This window comes from Micromesistius poutassou (genome assembly GCF_964030765.1).
Source record: "Micromesistius poutassou genome assembly, chromosome: 5".
In the NCBI taxonomy this organism is placed as follows: Eukaryota; Metazoa; Chordata; class Actinopteri; order Gadiformes; family Gadidae; genus Micromesistius; species Micromesistius poutassou.
Genome location: NC_140275.1, coordinates 17,641,133 through 17,656,454, shown reverse-complemented (window position 1 = coordinate 17,656,454; position 15,322 = coordinate 17,641,133). Strand labels below are relative to the sequence as shown.

Genomic DNA, 15,322 nt, shown 5'->3' with positions numbered 1-15,322 from the left:
CACTTTTACTTTGAAAATTGATAGACCGGAATATATTCCTCGTAGTTCCGGTCGCAAAAATGTCGGAAGAAGGAAACCAAATAGAGGAATTTGAACAAATAGTATTTTTAAAAGATCGACATGTGCGATTCTTCCAAAGATCGCTTCAGGTGTTGCCCGAGAGATATTCCTCCTTAGAAACCACCAGGTACGGCTGCCAGAATACATACGGGATCGGTTTTAAGGAACGCGACTAGCCACATGCTAGTTTAAGCTAGCCGCTGTGCACAGAGAGCTGTGGTCCTTTAGGGTTGGTTCACATCCCTGTGGAGATGTCAAAACATGGACAATGTGATGGGGGATGCTTTACTTAACGTCGGTAGTTTGTAATGATATAAGGAAGCCTATTTAGACTATTCAATGACTTATTCAAATAACCCCCAAATGTCCAAACTTTGGTCAGTAGTTCATCCGGTGACACTCGATTTGATAACTTATTGACATCTTGCCTAACGACTTAACTATTTGTCTTGACATGTCTAGCATGTCGTATCACTCCATTAATATACTCATTTAAATGATTTCTACGAGTAATATTACGAGAATGCAGGATTCATATTTTAAAGGGCTAGCCTATGTCGTGTTTGTTTGTCTCTCCAGGTTGACCATCGTGTTCTTCGCACTGTCTGGTCTAGACGTATTGGATGCTCTTCATGTCATTGATAAGGACAACATGATTGAGTGGATCTACTCCCTCCAGGTCTTACCCACCGAGGACGGTGAGTTTCACCCTACCAATGAAGCGCCTGTTCAGCAATACACCCGACAAGTTTGAAGTCGATCGAATGAAGAATCCGAAAATTTGCTCTGCTCAAATAGTCTAAACGAAAGTGTGTAGCAGGGGGAGGTTTACAGCTGTAAATCAACACAATATTTATAGCAATAACTATACATATAACTATACATACAATAACAATAACTACTCATCAATGCCACAAGGTGCCTATTTCAATGCAGAGCAGAAGTCAGATAAGATAATGCTTGATGGTGGTCGTTGTTGTTGTTTTGTCATCATTATATAATCTATTTGGCTTTGCCTCATAAACGAGATAGTGTTTTATCACTTTCAAACCCTGCTTTCAGTTGAAACGTTACTCAACTAAAAGCTATTGTTTTATTTTTTTCTGGCCAAGTGCATTTGTGTTCATGAATTATATACCATTTCTATCTGGAAAGCTTTTAACTCTTCTGTATAGTTAATTATTTAATACATCAGCAAAGTCATCACGTGATTGTGTTGCTTATTGACACATTTCCAATCATATGTTCAGTATTATGGTATAAGTTATTTGAATTGTCCTGTCATCTAAAACAAATCACATCAGCCCAGTAGATGTGATTTGGTTGTTTTTTAAATTGTGTGGACGTGCATTGTAACTCCACTAGATGGCAGTCTTGTAACTTGTAACTCAGCTAGCTCACCTAGACTTGTGCCAAGCAGTATTTTCAGCACATGCAGACACAAAGGATGGCTTGATTCTTCTGTGGTTAGATGATGTTGTCAAGAGGAAAGACTGTCTTCAGGCTATTTTATTTCCCTTCCCTCCCTCCCAAGTTCATGTTCACATTTTCAACCATCAACGTTGTGTGCAAATATGCCCTACCTTTGAGTTCAGCACCTCCTGTTCTCCCTGTAGAATCCAATATGAAGCGCTGTGGCTTTCGGGGATCATCGCATATTGGACTTCCTTACAACTCCAAGGTATTTCCATATCTCAGGGCAGTCTGAAATTACCCAGAAGCTTTCCTTCTTTTTGCAATTTGTGTACATTTTTTCTGCTATTGATGGGATGTGGGAAGTATTGTATTGCTTTTAATCCAATACCCTTAGCCCTGAAAATTGAGGTCCATGCCTGTTCACGTACGTCAATCAAAGTGAACACAACATAACATGTCAACGTGCACTGCTGCTCCTGTTATCCAGGGTCCAGGGATGGCCCATCCGTACGACAGCGGCCACATAGCCATGACCTACACAGGCCTGGCTTCCCTGCTGTTGCTAGGAGACGACCTGAGTCGGGTCAACAAGCGGGCCTGTCTGACCGGCCTGAAGGCGCTGCAGCTGGAGGATGGCAGGTGGGTCCAAGGACCAGAAAGAGCAACTAAACGCCTACATGCGCTAAGCTTAGTTTAATTGTGACACAGTTGTTGAACCTGGCCCTGCAGCCTCACAGAGATTAGGCGTTCTGCGTTTGTGGTCCTGAAAAGGGGAGATTGCCCTTTTCTAGAGATAGTTTTATCTTTGTGCATGGGAATTTCCTCCTGGTTTTCCTTCCCTGCAACAGACGTTTCTTTTGGGTTAATAGCGGCTTTCCAGTGCCCTTGAGCAAGCCAATGAACTTTGGGTCGGCTCTCTGGGACCTGCACTGAAAAGTGTGTGCGTGTGTTGATCTTTTTGACAGCTTCTACGCAGTGCCGGAGGGAAGTGAGAACGACATGCGGTTCATCTACTGCGCCGCCTGCATCTGCTACATGCTGGACGACTGGTCTGGCATGGACATCCACAAGGCTATTGAGTACATCAGGAGGAGTATGGTGCGTACGCACTCACACACACACATTCCCACACGCACACACTCTCACTCTCTCTCACACACACACACTTGCGTACACGCACACGCCAAGGGTACTACTATTGACAATAATAGATTCTTAATGATTCTTCTGTCAATGACAACTAATTACAAATATCTTTTATGAAACAAGAAATTGCTTACTCACTATCAGAACATGGAGTTTTAAATGAGTGCACCATTAAACACGTCATATTTAAACTATTTAGTGGAGCATCGATAGTGGCCCTGCATCTTGAGTTTCGAAAATTGTTTTCCATCCTATGAAATGGATCCATTTCTGCAGCATTGTCTCTGTGTGTAAAGGGTTTGTAAGAGAGCTGTCTCAGTTTTGTAGCCAAGCCTACTCTACAACCAAAGCCCCGAGAGATGATAGTTGTTATCTCATTCAACACGTCGGCTCCAGTCTAAGGTCTGACCTTTTATTTCACACAAAAGTGTGGTGTATTATGACATGCTTGTCTCACACAAACACAGGAAGCAAGTTAAACTGCAGACAGCTTGTTTCTCTTTTTCAAAAACGTTTTCAGGCACATCCCCCCCCTTGAGGGATATGCCTGTAGATAAAGTTTCCCTGTAGTTTACACAAACTTACACACGCATTCACGCACACACTGGCCTTATCATATCCTCTGCTGGTCATTGCCCAGCTTGCACGTTTACATATGACAAATCCCATTCTTCATCATATCCTTTGCATACATTTCCATGCATGTAAAGCAGAATGCCAGACAGAAGCTTCTAAAATCGTTGAGACATTATCAACGTTATTGTCCGACGGTTCTACATTGAAGTATATCCCGGGCGAGACCCCCTCTGAGCGCCCCCCCCCAAATTTTGGATGATGGTGGTGGGCGGCGATTCTAGCTGAGTTTAACGTCTCATGCATTGTTGGGGCAGGGCAGCTCAGCGACCACGTTCCTCCGTATGTTTATCACATAACCCTGCAGGCTTCAATAAGGATTTTAATCTGCGCTAACAGTGGATCCCCCGTTCCCCCCCTTGTCCGTTCCATTTGGGAGACGTAGAGGTGAACTGTCCCCTGTGCCCCCCTCCTCCTTTCCCATTCTCACACAGCTTCTGTGCACGGCAACGGCACCTTCTCAGCAAGCAGGGGCGCCTGCAGCCGGAGGGGGCGCCAATATGCCAATTCCCCACACAGTGATATGATAGATAATAGAAAACCGCTTTGCGGCGCAGATGATTATTTTTTTCTCGTGTGCTCGTGCCGCCCCCCATGTGTCATGAAATAATGCCGCCCCGGGCAGCTGCCCGCTTCGCCCGTGCCTAAAACCGCCACTGGTCTGACGGAGAGGCTGTAACTCTCTGTGATATCTTAATGTCAACACTATTCAACCACCGAAAGGGAAAACGGATATCTTCCAGACCTAAATGTAGCCTAGAGTATAATCTAAAACCAAATATTAAGCCTTCACTCTTTAGGTTTTACATGCAGCCATCACTTTAAAAAATGTAACCTATATAAAAAAAAAACTGCAGCTGTCAGTCTTGCTTTAAATTATTTGAACTACTAAATCTCAACGTCTAAAACCCTATCGGCCCACGGTGTGTGTGTGTGTGTGTGTGTGTGTGTGTGTGTGTGTGTGTGTGTGTGTGTGTGTGTGTGTGTGTGTGTGTGTGTGTGTGTGTGTGTGTGTGTGTGTGTGTGTGTGTGTGTGTGTGAGAAACGGCGGGAAAGTCTCATTTTCCATTCTTTGCATCTGTTTTCATAGGTTGCCTAGCAACAGTCAGTCAGCTGGCTTTTACTGGTCGGAGATAAGGAAGTAAAAAAAACACAATGCTTTTGTGGGATTACAAAGGATGAAACATGACGACATGAATGGATCTTTTTTTGTCTCACAACACCCCTCCCTCTGTAAGATTAGAGACACAGCTTTCAGATCACCTTTAGCTAAATTGAAATAATTGTGTAGAGTGATTTTAAAACATTCCTTTTGTGTTGTTTTACCCTTTTGCAGTCGTATGACAACGGGATTGGCCAGGGGGCGGGACTGGAGTCACATGGTGAGCAAAAATAACACATTCACTGGTTGTTGACCCTTTATGCATTACATTTTATGTCTATATATATATATATATATATATATATATATATATATATGAAATTAGTGAATAGGTGTAATTGCACTTTATTTGAGATGCTACACATTTTACAATAACCATTATTCTGTGTCAGCTGTAGGGCACCTGCCCAATATAGTAACACATTGTGTCTATAAATAGTGTTAAAAATCACAGACATGCCTGCAGTCTCTTACAGTCCACTTAACATGCCACGGCTGGATCCTAACACCTACTGGTATCTTTTATAATCACACACACGCACACACACAAGGACGGTGGTTACAGTTGGATCAAAATGAGTGTGTTGCCAATGCTGGAGGCAAGAACATTGTGTAAAGTGATGGGAGTAACTGCTATGAAAGGATTAACCCTTCAAATCCTTGTGTCTGATGGTGGTCTTATTAATCTCTACACCCCGCCCGCCAAACTCACAGAGTTGATGACCAGTTTGATCTGGGCACCCCTGGGGTCACCATACATACTGCAGGACGGCCTGATCTCCTTTTAGATCTCAGGCCCTGTTTAGTATCCTCTATTTTTGGCTCTACTTTCATGTAGAAACACAGTAGGCTAGAATAGACTGGTTTCTATCGCACAGCTGTAATTTACCGCTTCCTTTTTAATTCTGTGATTAAAGGCTTTAGCTCATCCGAACGGCAACCCAACCCGCCCTGCTGTCGTGGGGGTGACGGCGTGCGTAATTGTACGCTAGATTTAACCCAGCTTCCAACCCATAAATCCACTGGCCTGTTTACTGCCAATACCTCCTCCGACAATATGTATTATAACAGTACGGTGTAGTAAAAGGACCACTTTCTTTCACACCATCGATCACATTTTGCAGTGGGCTGGGCTATGCATAATTGAATAGACGGAGGCTGGTCATGTTAATGGTGTGGTGGCCAAGTGTACGGCATGAGGAGCTGTACCAGGCCCAGATTGATGCTTTCATAGAGGCTCTGCCCTCCTCTCCCGCACAGCCGCTGGGCCTCAGGCCCATAGCACACTGCACAGCACTGATTAGAGGAGGAGTGACAGGGATTGACTTATAGGTTGATTTACACCATAACCACACACCTCACCCTGGCTAGGCCTTGTTGTCTCTCACCCTCACACATCCACAGATAAGCAAAGCCAGTGCACGAGTCCCAATGCGCAGGTTGTGTTGAGAAGTGATGGCAGATGATAAATGGTTAGCTGGCGGATGGGTCATTGATCGTGATTGATAGCCCAGTCCTCCCATGCTGATTCACAGCTTATGGGGGGGGTGGGTGTAAGGATACATGCACACACATGTTTTACCATGCTTTGAGGAGCTCCTAGTTATACTGCTGTATAAGCTATAAATCATCCCTGTCAATAAACTTCATTCATCAGACAAAATAAACATAGTTCAGCTTCATGCGTTCAACATCAATGTAAACTGGGGTTTTCCAAAAAACCCTGTTGCTCTAACCAAAAATGTGTCAAATGTGTTCTTCTTCTTTGTTTGAAGCACCAACATGACTTTTTTATTTTGCTTAGATAAGCCATGAGCCATTTTATTACGGTGTTGTTTTAATGTAATTGAAGAATGGTAGTGTGGATACAATATCAGCACTTTGCCAATCAACAATTGACATCCTAGTCAAATATTGCAAGATATATCTTGCAAAAGCTTGGCTTAAAGTGCAGGTGTTGTCATTCCATTGACTCTTATTCATGTGCTAGTCGTGCACGCTGCATGAGGGATAGTGATTTGCACCCTGTCTGCACCTCAAGAGCCCATATCGGTGTTGAATCGGTGGTGAAGTTATAATTTTGGTTTTTTTTCAGTGTGGGATTTCTGTATTGAATACAGCTGTCTCTTTGGCCTACTCATTCAAACCTTCTCTGTTGCACTATCTCCCTTTTGTGTTGTGTTGCAGGAGCTGTCCTAGTGGCACTATAATGTGCCATAGCCTCTGTGTATTTAATGTGCCGCCCTATCTGTGTGTGTGTTCAGCTAGATGGACGTTTTTTGGCCGGTGTGTGTTTAATTAACGCTCTGTTTGTTTGGCAAAATAGTGGTTGGACTGGTTCTGAAAGGCTCTGGGTTCCACCCCAGTGTTTAAACCCATCCTCAGCTCATTCATGGCCTGCATCTAAAAAGAGAAGAAAACAAATTAGTAATATAATAGCACTTCCTGTCTCCAGGTGGTGGTATAGGCGATTGATCTGTGCTGTAGCCTGTGTGTACCGAGTCTCTCTCTCTATTCTGGTGGATTGACCTTCTCTACCAGAGCCCTTGGACTTCTCAATTAGTCCATATGTCATTCTGACATTCTGTCTCCTCGTCCCCTGATGGTTTGACAGTGTTTCATAACCTGTGGGTACACCACGTCCCATTGTGTTATTCAGTCGGTCTGCGTGGCTCAGCGTTCTGTACCCCAGCCTATATACTGATCTAACAAGTCTCTCTCTCTCTCTATACCTCTCTTATTGATTCCTTTCTCTATCGATGACTCTCTCTCTATACCTCTCTCTCACTCTATACCTCTCTCTATTTATACCTCTCTATCTATCTGGGGACTACAGATGAAAAATAGCCTCTTGGCTAATTCTGGCGCATTTACAGTAATGTTATTAATGTGCACTGTCCCTGTTTTCAAATAAACTTATAATAATCTCTTTATACCTCTCTCTATCGATACCTTTTTCTATCGATGACTCTCTCTCTCTATACCTCTCTCTATCTCTTTCTACCTCTCTCTATTGATACCTCTCTCTCTTGCTCGCCTGGTCTCTCGCCCCCCCCCCCCCCCTCCCAGGGGGCTCGACGTTCTGCGCCGTGGCCTCCCTGCGGCTCATGGGCCGGCTGGAGGAGACGCTGAGCGAGCGCGAGCTGGACCGCATCAGGCGCTGGTGCATCATGCGGCAGCAGACGGGCTTCCACGGCCGGCCCAACAAGCCCGTGGACACGTGCTACTCCTTCTGGGTGGGCGCCACGCTGGAGGTACGGTAATACCGCGCCACGCCCCCTCCACCCCCGCCGGGGCGGGGCTACAGGAGGAGGAGGAGGAGGAAGGAGAGGGCGGGACTCCGGGTCGTACCGCCCCTTGTTTTTCTCATGCATGGGACTAGAGGTTGTGCACGTCGGCTGGTTTATGCCCTCGCTCTCTTTCTGTTTGTGTTCACTGTATGATGCTCTAAACATGGTAACGTGTGTGTGTGTGTGTACGCAGACACACTTGTAACCCCCCGCCCGCACAGTTATTACTCACACACAACCTTGTTAATCCGTTGTAATCCAGAGTGTTATACAATGAGGCTCTATGAAATAGCATTTTACATTTTAGATTTTTTCATTTTTTCATTTTTAAATGTCCACAAAAATGTGTAAACATTTAAAATGAATGATAATTATGTGTAACAATTCTCAATGAACTTCAACAATACGGAACTTCACCATCCAATGTTAAAACGTCAACACGTCAAACCAAAATGGATTTCCCCTTCCCTCTATCTCCCCAGAGAAAAGATAAGAGGCTTTCCTCAACCTGCAGACGCACTTCTCTATACTGTTACGGCAATCCTCTTCTGCTCCCTCCCTCCCTCCCTCCCTCGTAGCTGCTGGATGTGTTCCAGTACACCAACTACGAGAAGAACAGGAACTACATCCTGTCCACGCAGGACCGGCTGGTGGGAGGCTTCGCTAAGTGGCCCGACAGCCACCCAGGTAAATATAGACGCCCAGCCAGAAGAGAGAAGGAAGGAAGGACCTTTTGTTAGTTTGAGACAGCCAGCTAATATTGTCACTTGGGGCAGCAAACAGTGTGGTTGTATGGAAATAAACAGATGTACACAGGCACCACTGACACGAAAATAATAATAATAAATGCATGTTTGGTGTGCGTGTCCAGATGTAATGGGTTTAAATGCTAAAGAGCCACTACACGGTTTACGCTTCATAAGTTTCATTTGAATTGCTATCCATTGGAAAGCATTGGATCGCCAATCCCAAGGGAGGAAATGTACATTCGCGGTTCATTTCATTCAGGACTTTTATTTACATTGGTTTAGTCATTCTCGGATGTGCTGCCTTTTCTGTCTGGGTGGTCTTGACGTTGGGTTTATGCCCCCAGACATTTAGTAGAGACAGGGACAGGCTCCTAACGTCATTAGGAATGTATATTTTATTAATGCGATTATACATGCAGCTGACGCATGTTGTTCGGAGCTAAAAGCTATGCCAATAATACATAGAGCTATTTTCAGCACTGTAGAAACACAGACATGGGATCTTGTTTAGCCGTGTTGTCTTAGTTTGTTAGTTTGTGTGTGTAGAATGAATGAATGATGGTTTGTTTTTATTTGCGTGTGTGTGCTTGTGCACGTTTATGTCGCATAACCCTGCCCAACGCAGGTGTAGAGAGATCAAGGTCGTTTTGGTTACCAGGGTGACTTTGGGTCAGTGGAAAAACCACTGGTAACTCTAAACTCTCTGTGTGTGTGTGTGTGTGTGTGTGTGTGTGTGTGTGTGTGTGTGTGTGTGTGTGTGTGTGTGTGTGTGTGTGTGTGTGTGTGTGTGTGTGTGTGTGTGTGTGTGTGTGTGTGTGTGTGTGTGTGTGTGTGTGTGTGTGGGGGCAGGCCTGTATAATGTCTAATTGATGACAAATGTTCTGAAGCCAGTTTCAGTCTGTGCCAGATCAAACACCTCACGAAACAGGAGCCAGCAGGAACAATGGGGAGAAAAGCTCCAACAAAAGAACAAGGCCTCCAATGACAAAGACTATTCTAGAGGAATGTTCTAGAGCAACAGGCAAGGTTAAGAATTGGGTTTCAGAAAAGGGAAAGGCAGAACATGTTGGAATTGAAGTGCTGTTGGCCATGGTTATTTAAATTGACATGGGCGTCGAAACCCGGACTGGAATGAAGGGAGTGGAACTAGGGGAAAATAAAATGGCGACGACATATAAGCTGCGTACACTGCGATGGCTTGCTCTATTCTTCACATGACTACTCCTGAATCACACTACATTCTACTGTGTTATCATTTAGATTGTGTTTGCTTTCCATCTGTGTGGTCCGATATGGATGTGTTTTTAGCCTCACAGATATGATTGTTGCACCTCTGAAGAAGACCATCCCCGCTTTTATGGCCCAGAAACCATTGAGAAATTGTGGAGCTTCAGTTTTCTGTATGGGCTGAATTGTTGGGACTAGAATGACTTTTATTTTTAACTGGCATAGACTGGCATCCTACTGAGCTGAGCTTGTACAGAGATAATGGTTTTACCGTGGAAAATCTATACAGCTGATCGGAGTGCTCATGACAGGCTTAAAGGACTGATTGATACATTGGCTAATTTGCTGTTTCATTATAATTCAGTTATGGTTCCATTTACTGGTATGGCCTGCTTTTAGACGCTCCCATGGGAGCAGAGGGTATGGAGTGCAACTTTGCATTATTTATGATTCCTAAGGAAAGCAGCCAGATAATGTTCCTATGTGATGTGGTGGCTGTTGTATCGGTTAAACAAATCGCGGCAATCGACTGCTTTTTATTGATAGATAACAATAGAGAGAGGCGGTGTTAGTTGCTGGTGAAACATTGATTTGGTACTTATAAAGACGTAAAAAAAATAAAAAATATTTGTGAATGTAAAATTTGACTTGCATGTAAGGAAATTGCCTTTGTTTACAGAGCTAGCTTGCATGCTAGCACTCACTTTTTGCTCACTGCAATCTGTTCATAACCATCAACCACCAAGAAATGTGTCCTGTCAGCCTGCTGCGATGGGACAGCTTGTTCAGGCATATTTCACTGCCTTTCTGTGTCATGGTCCACGACATTTGAAGCGTGTTCAAATATCGTGGGCCATGACACCCACAAGACGCATGTGTGTTTAATATGGGGACTTTGGGGAGACAGCCTCAGAGCAGCAGTGGCTGACACTGAAGCGCTCATACAACATACCCATCCAGCACAGGTGTTGTGTCACAGTGCCGTGATGCGCTACATCATCTGACCTAGTTTATCCTCTCTCTCTCTCTCTCTCTCTTGCTCTCTCGCCCAGACCCGCTCCACGCCTACTTCGGCCTGTGCGGTCTGTCTCTGCTGGGTGAGCCTGACCTGATGAAGGTGCACCCGGCTCTTAACGTCACCCGGAGAGCCTTCCAGCACCTCCAGCAGCTGCAGCAGGCATGGAGGGACAACGTGAGCAGCTGTACCTGACAGCACCATCCAAGTCCCCCGCCAACCCCCCCCCCCCTCCCCCCCCCCCTACCACCATCACCACCAAGCCATCTCATCTCAACACGCTGTGACCACATCAGGTAGAACATTCTATTTTCTAGGAACATCCAATGGCAAAGTGTTGACGGCTTCACCGAATCAAAACAACACACGGCTGTTTGGTTGCCACGGCTTCGCGCTGCTTTTTCGCTCGTGGACCGACTCGAGGGGGTCTATATGTAGACGCTTGAAGGTCCAAAGGTCAGATCCCTGAGCCCTTTTTCGAAGGACTAAATAATATGTTTCTTTTTAAAAAAAAAAAACGAAACATTTTCATGTTCCTGCTATCCCTCGCAAAGTCCCCCTCAAAATACAGAGAGATCATGCCCGTAAGACAAGAAGATGAAGTAGAAGATGAAAGAGTCAAGAAGCGCTGTTTCTAACGATCCCACCTCCACCATCCCCCACAAACATCTCAACATCTCCCAGGGGCGGCGCCCTTGACCTGCTTCTGAACTTGTTGATGCCTTCCAGTCATGCAGATGGTACCCACCCCCCCCCCCCCCCTCAACACACAGAGCTGCTCACCAACCAGCTCAACACCTTTCAAAATACTGCAACAGCATTCCCCTTGAGGTTGTCCACTTCATGTCACGGTTGAATTGGAGTGAAATGGAGGCTAAGTAAGGGCTTGTATTCTCCCTTTTGTTCTCCAAGCATTGTCCAGGTACCGTATGTTTTTAATGCAGTTTGCGGACACTGACTTGCACTCGCTCTTTGACTTGCACTCGTTCTTTCACTCTGCCAAAGCCACACCCTTCACCTCTTTTGCCATGCTCATGATCACGATCAGGAGGGGGGGATAGGAACATCTTCCCAGCTGGTCACACATGTGAGAACCGACATCGGCCACATGGTCCCGCCCATCTAAGGTGATGTGTGCCTGTCTCAGGGTGGAAAGCTGGTCAGGGGGTACGTTTACCTCATGTGCTCTGGTTCACAGTCCTACAACACAGCAATGCCCCTCCTCAACACTCTTTTGTTTGTTTTTTTGCAATGGAACCCATCACTTAATAAATAAAGGATTCAGCCTATCAATTATTTAGGCTGAACTGGCGCAGGCTAGTCTCCTCTCTTCCTAACCCCGGTGGTGTCTGTCTCACTGTGACCATATCAAATAGTGTTGTTTCTGGACTGACTAGAACTACCTTAGCCTTATGACTTGTACATTTTATTCATGACCCAATTCATTATTTTTTTAATGTATGTATTTTTTGATTTGACCATGTTTCGAATGTGCTTCTCACCATTCGTTGCTTGGTGTTACTAGTATTATTTTGGAATTAACGGTTTACTGACTTGCTTTACTAACTGCAGAATTTGCCTTTACTACTTTTGAATACAATGTTTATTTTACAAATGTTTGTGCAAATGTTATGGATAAAATAAGATGCACACTGATTTGTGTGTGTGTGTTTGTATACACGTTGAGTTATTTTGTGTTTGAATAGTCATGTAGATGTACTAGTAAGAACCATAAATGCAAAAGAAATACGAAGATGGAAACAAATTAACATTGCAGCATTGAAATTTAACTTTGGTTCAGGTGGGTCTCCAACTGCACATGAGCCAAAGTTACATGCAGCATTTTTTCTCATCTTATTCTTCTACATGTGCCTCTTGTAGAATAACTCTGTTCTGTGTTTGATAAATCAATACTTTATTCTAGACTCACAGCCACACTTTGCCTGTATGGATTTAACTTGTTCTATCAAGTCAATGGTGTACATTTGAATTATTCTTCCAACATTTATTTGCTTAATAGACTAAGATCAAGTGCTTTGGCCAAAACAAGTTCAAACACATCCCGCACCGATCAATCATTTATTTATGGAGGCAAGGGAGGAGGTGGTAATTCAGAGAGATACAGCATGAATACTCCTATTCTTCCCCCTTTTGAGAATTAAATGAATGGCTGAGCAGACACAGAACGGGCTGCTCGCTGTGGTTTGATCGCTATACTAACGAGTGCTGCACCTCCACACTCCTGCTTGCGCTGCATCTCCTTTCCTCCCCCAACCACCGTCACCTTGAGGCCTAGAGGAAACTGAATGACACGGTGTGGATGTTAACATGTAGGCGCCAGAAAAGTGAATAAACTGTTATTTTTTTAATGCTGTGTAGAAATCTCCTCGGCATATATGTAATAAATGTAAATGTGTATGAATGTTTTAATTTTGTGCGAGTGCTCCAAATGGAAAGCGGTTCAAAGCCCTAGGAATGAGATGATCGTGTCTATATGAGATATTATTATGGTTAGTTATGGAAACTAAGGGAGTAAATTAAGTTGGATTTGGGCAGTGGCCATTGTACTTATGTGAAATAAAAATGCTTAACTTTTTCAAAGGACTTCGTCTCTTTTTCTGTTGTATTTTGTGATAATGCACTTTTAAGACCACCTTTGTACTGGGTTGTTTGGCATGATCTTGACTGGGTTTTGATATTCCCTGTACAAGATCTTACCTTATCTGCTAAACAAGTAGTTCACTTATATTGTTCCACATCACTTCCTATTGGTTATTTTCTTCACCAATATAACTTGTGTGTGTGATGGTTTGGGGATGGTTTGGGGTTTCTGATTAATTAAATTAACCACAAACCATTGTGTTCCATTATAAACCATGTGTTTTCCCTTTTTACTTAAGCGCTATATAATAGAGGATTAACTCAAAATTGTCAGAGGATCCAATGATGACTCATTATGTTAACAGTATTCTTGTCATTCTGATTCCATTAATTGTATAGTAAATATAATAGTCTGTGGTTTTATATTGGTCTATTACGACCTCCTTGAGAACCATATTTTTTTGTTAATTAATTTCAATATCAGCGTTATTCCATGTTTGTTAACATTTCCAGTTAAACTCCAGTTAAATATCCCTGCCTGAAACCTCCCACCATATGACAGCAAGCCTGTTGCTTGTCCTCATTCACTCTATTGGTTTATCATTGCATTATCATACTCTGTTTGTCCATCAAAGCAATGAACAGGCGTGATCTCCTGCTCAGACATTAGTCCTAATTCCTCTCTATTTTCGACACCGATTGACAGACACCCTATCTGGAATATAATTGAATCATTCCTAATAAAGAATCCCCAAAGGAGGTGGACTTCAATCAAGCTGTAAAATCTGTGTAGCTATTTAGCTTTAATCAATGCTATGCCATAAGGCAAATTAATCAATGGCTTAAATTGATTATTGATTATGACTTGCATATAGTGCTCGGCCACTAAATGACATGACACTGGAATATGGATTTCTAAGTTCAAGGCCTGCTACACCATGTCTACATTTCAAACTGATAAAGCACTGACACAAATAGAAATATATTGTCCATGTAGTGTTACTTTTCTGTATTTGTTATCATGCATGCATTACTCGTGCATTATTCAAGAGTGATCATTGAAAGAAATGAGAAATACATTCAGACGTTTATAGGTGAATTTGTGCTGAATAAGCGTTGAATAAATTCATGACACACATTTATGGATATGGTCAGACGTTGATTTGTAGATGGGTTGCTGTTTTGTGCCATTGTGTTTCATCATTCATAGTGGGGTGCTGCTTTGTTCAAGTCCGCGTGCTCAATGAGGTGGAAGAGGCGCGCGGAGCCGCACCATCTGCCAAGTCCGCGGGGACGCGCGTGCGACAAGTGGCATCACCAAAATGAAGACCCACGCCCAAACTTGAAGAACAAAACATCAAGATTTTTATCGTGAAACCCCAATAACATCCAGTATATATATATATATATAAAACAAATAATGCAATATTACTGATATTTATTGCCAATATGAGGGACACATTTAGTCCTACATTTGCGGTATTTTGCTCTTATTATACAAAAAAACAAAACGATGGGGCAATATTATGGACGACTTCATGCTCCTATGCTCCTGCGTGAATAACGAGTCTCATTTGCACTTGCCCACTCTTTGCCGGGATCCACTAATAAACCGAGTGAAGGCACCTCATGGCGGGTGAATATCAGTCAGGAACGGATACAAAGAGCTCTGTATGCCGAGACGGTGCTGCCCAGGGATGAGCTGACTGGCGTGCCACTGGTGGAGGCGACAATAAGAGACGCGGGAGCGTGCACACTGACAGCTGGTAGTGGCTCTGTCCACGTTCCAAACGTACATGTTAGTCACCAACCAATCACCGATTGGCTATCAGTGGAAATAGGCACCGCCTCCTGTAAATTCTAATCAGTGACTGGTTGGTAGGGGAGAGAGTGTACCGCCCACTGTACGTTCGGACCCTGGGATCTATTCTGACAGATGTACAGTAGTACACGGGGACGAGGGCGGGGTTTGCACTCCAAGATGATGCCAACCAAAATCTAATTGCCTTCTTTCAGCTTGGCC

The 15,322-nt window shown here is 43.8% G+C and overlaps 1 protein-coding gene across 1 annotated transcript; it reads left to right on the top strand.

The window, feature by feature from the left end:
• The first annotated feature begins 53 nt into the window (after positions 1-53).
• pggt1b (protein geranylgeranyltransferase type I, beta subunit) lies at positions 54-13,293 on the top strand. The gene is made up of 9 exons (XM_084467620.1): positions 54-187; positions 640-758; positions 1,677-1,741; positions 1,964-2,115; positions 2,442-2,574; positions 4,592-4,637; positions 7,487-7,671; positions 8,286-8,394; positions 10,736-13,293. Exons 1-9 carry the CDS (start codon positions 60-62, stop codon positions 10,891-10,893), a joined length of 1,095 nt encoding a protein of 364 aa, XP_084323746.1. The 5' UTR covers positions 54-59; the 3' UTR covers positions 10,894-13,293.
• Positions 13,294-15,322: the final 2,029 nt, after the last annotated feature.

What these genes read in the sequence shown, in the direction of transcription:
- pggt1b (XM_084467620.1), top strand. Translation starts at nt 60, where the DNA reads ATGTCGGAAGAAGGAAACCAAATAGAGGAATTTGAACAAATAGTATTT. An exon ending in AGTACATCAGGAGGAGTATG is followed by an intron (nt 2,575 to 4,591) that starts GTGCGTACGCAC and finishes ACCCTTTTGCAG; the next exon opens with TCGTATGACAACGGGATTGG. An exon ending in GGGTGGGCGCCACGCTGGAG is followed by an intron (nt 7,672 to 8,285) that starts GTACGGTAATAC and finishes CCTCCCTCGTAG; the next exon opens with CTGCTGGATGTGTTCCAGTA.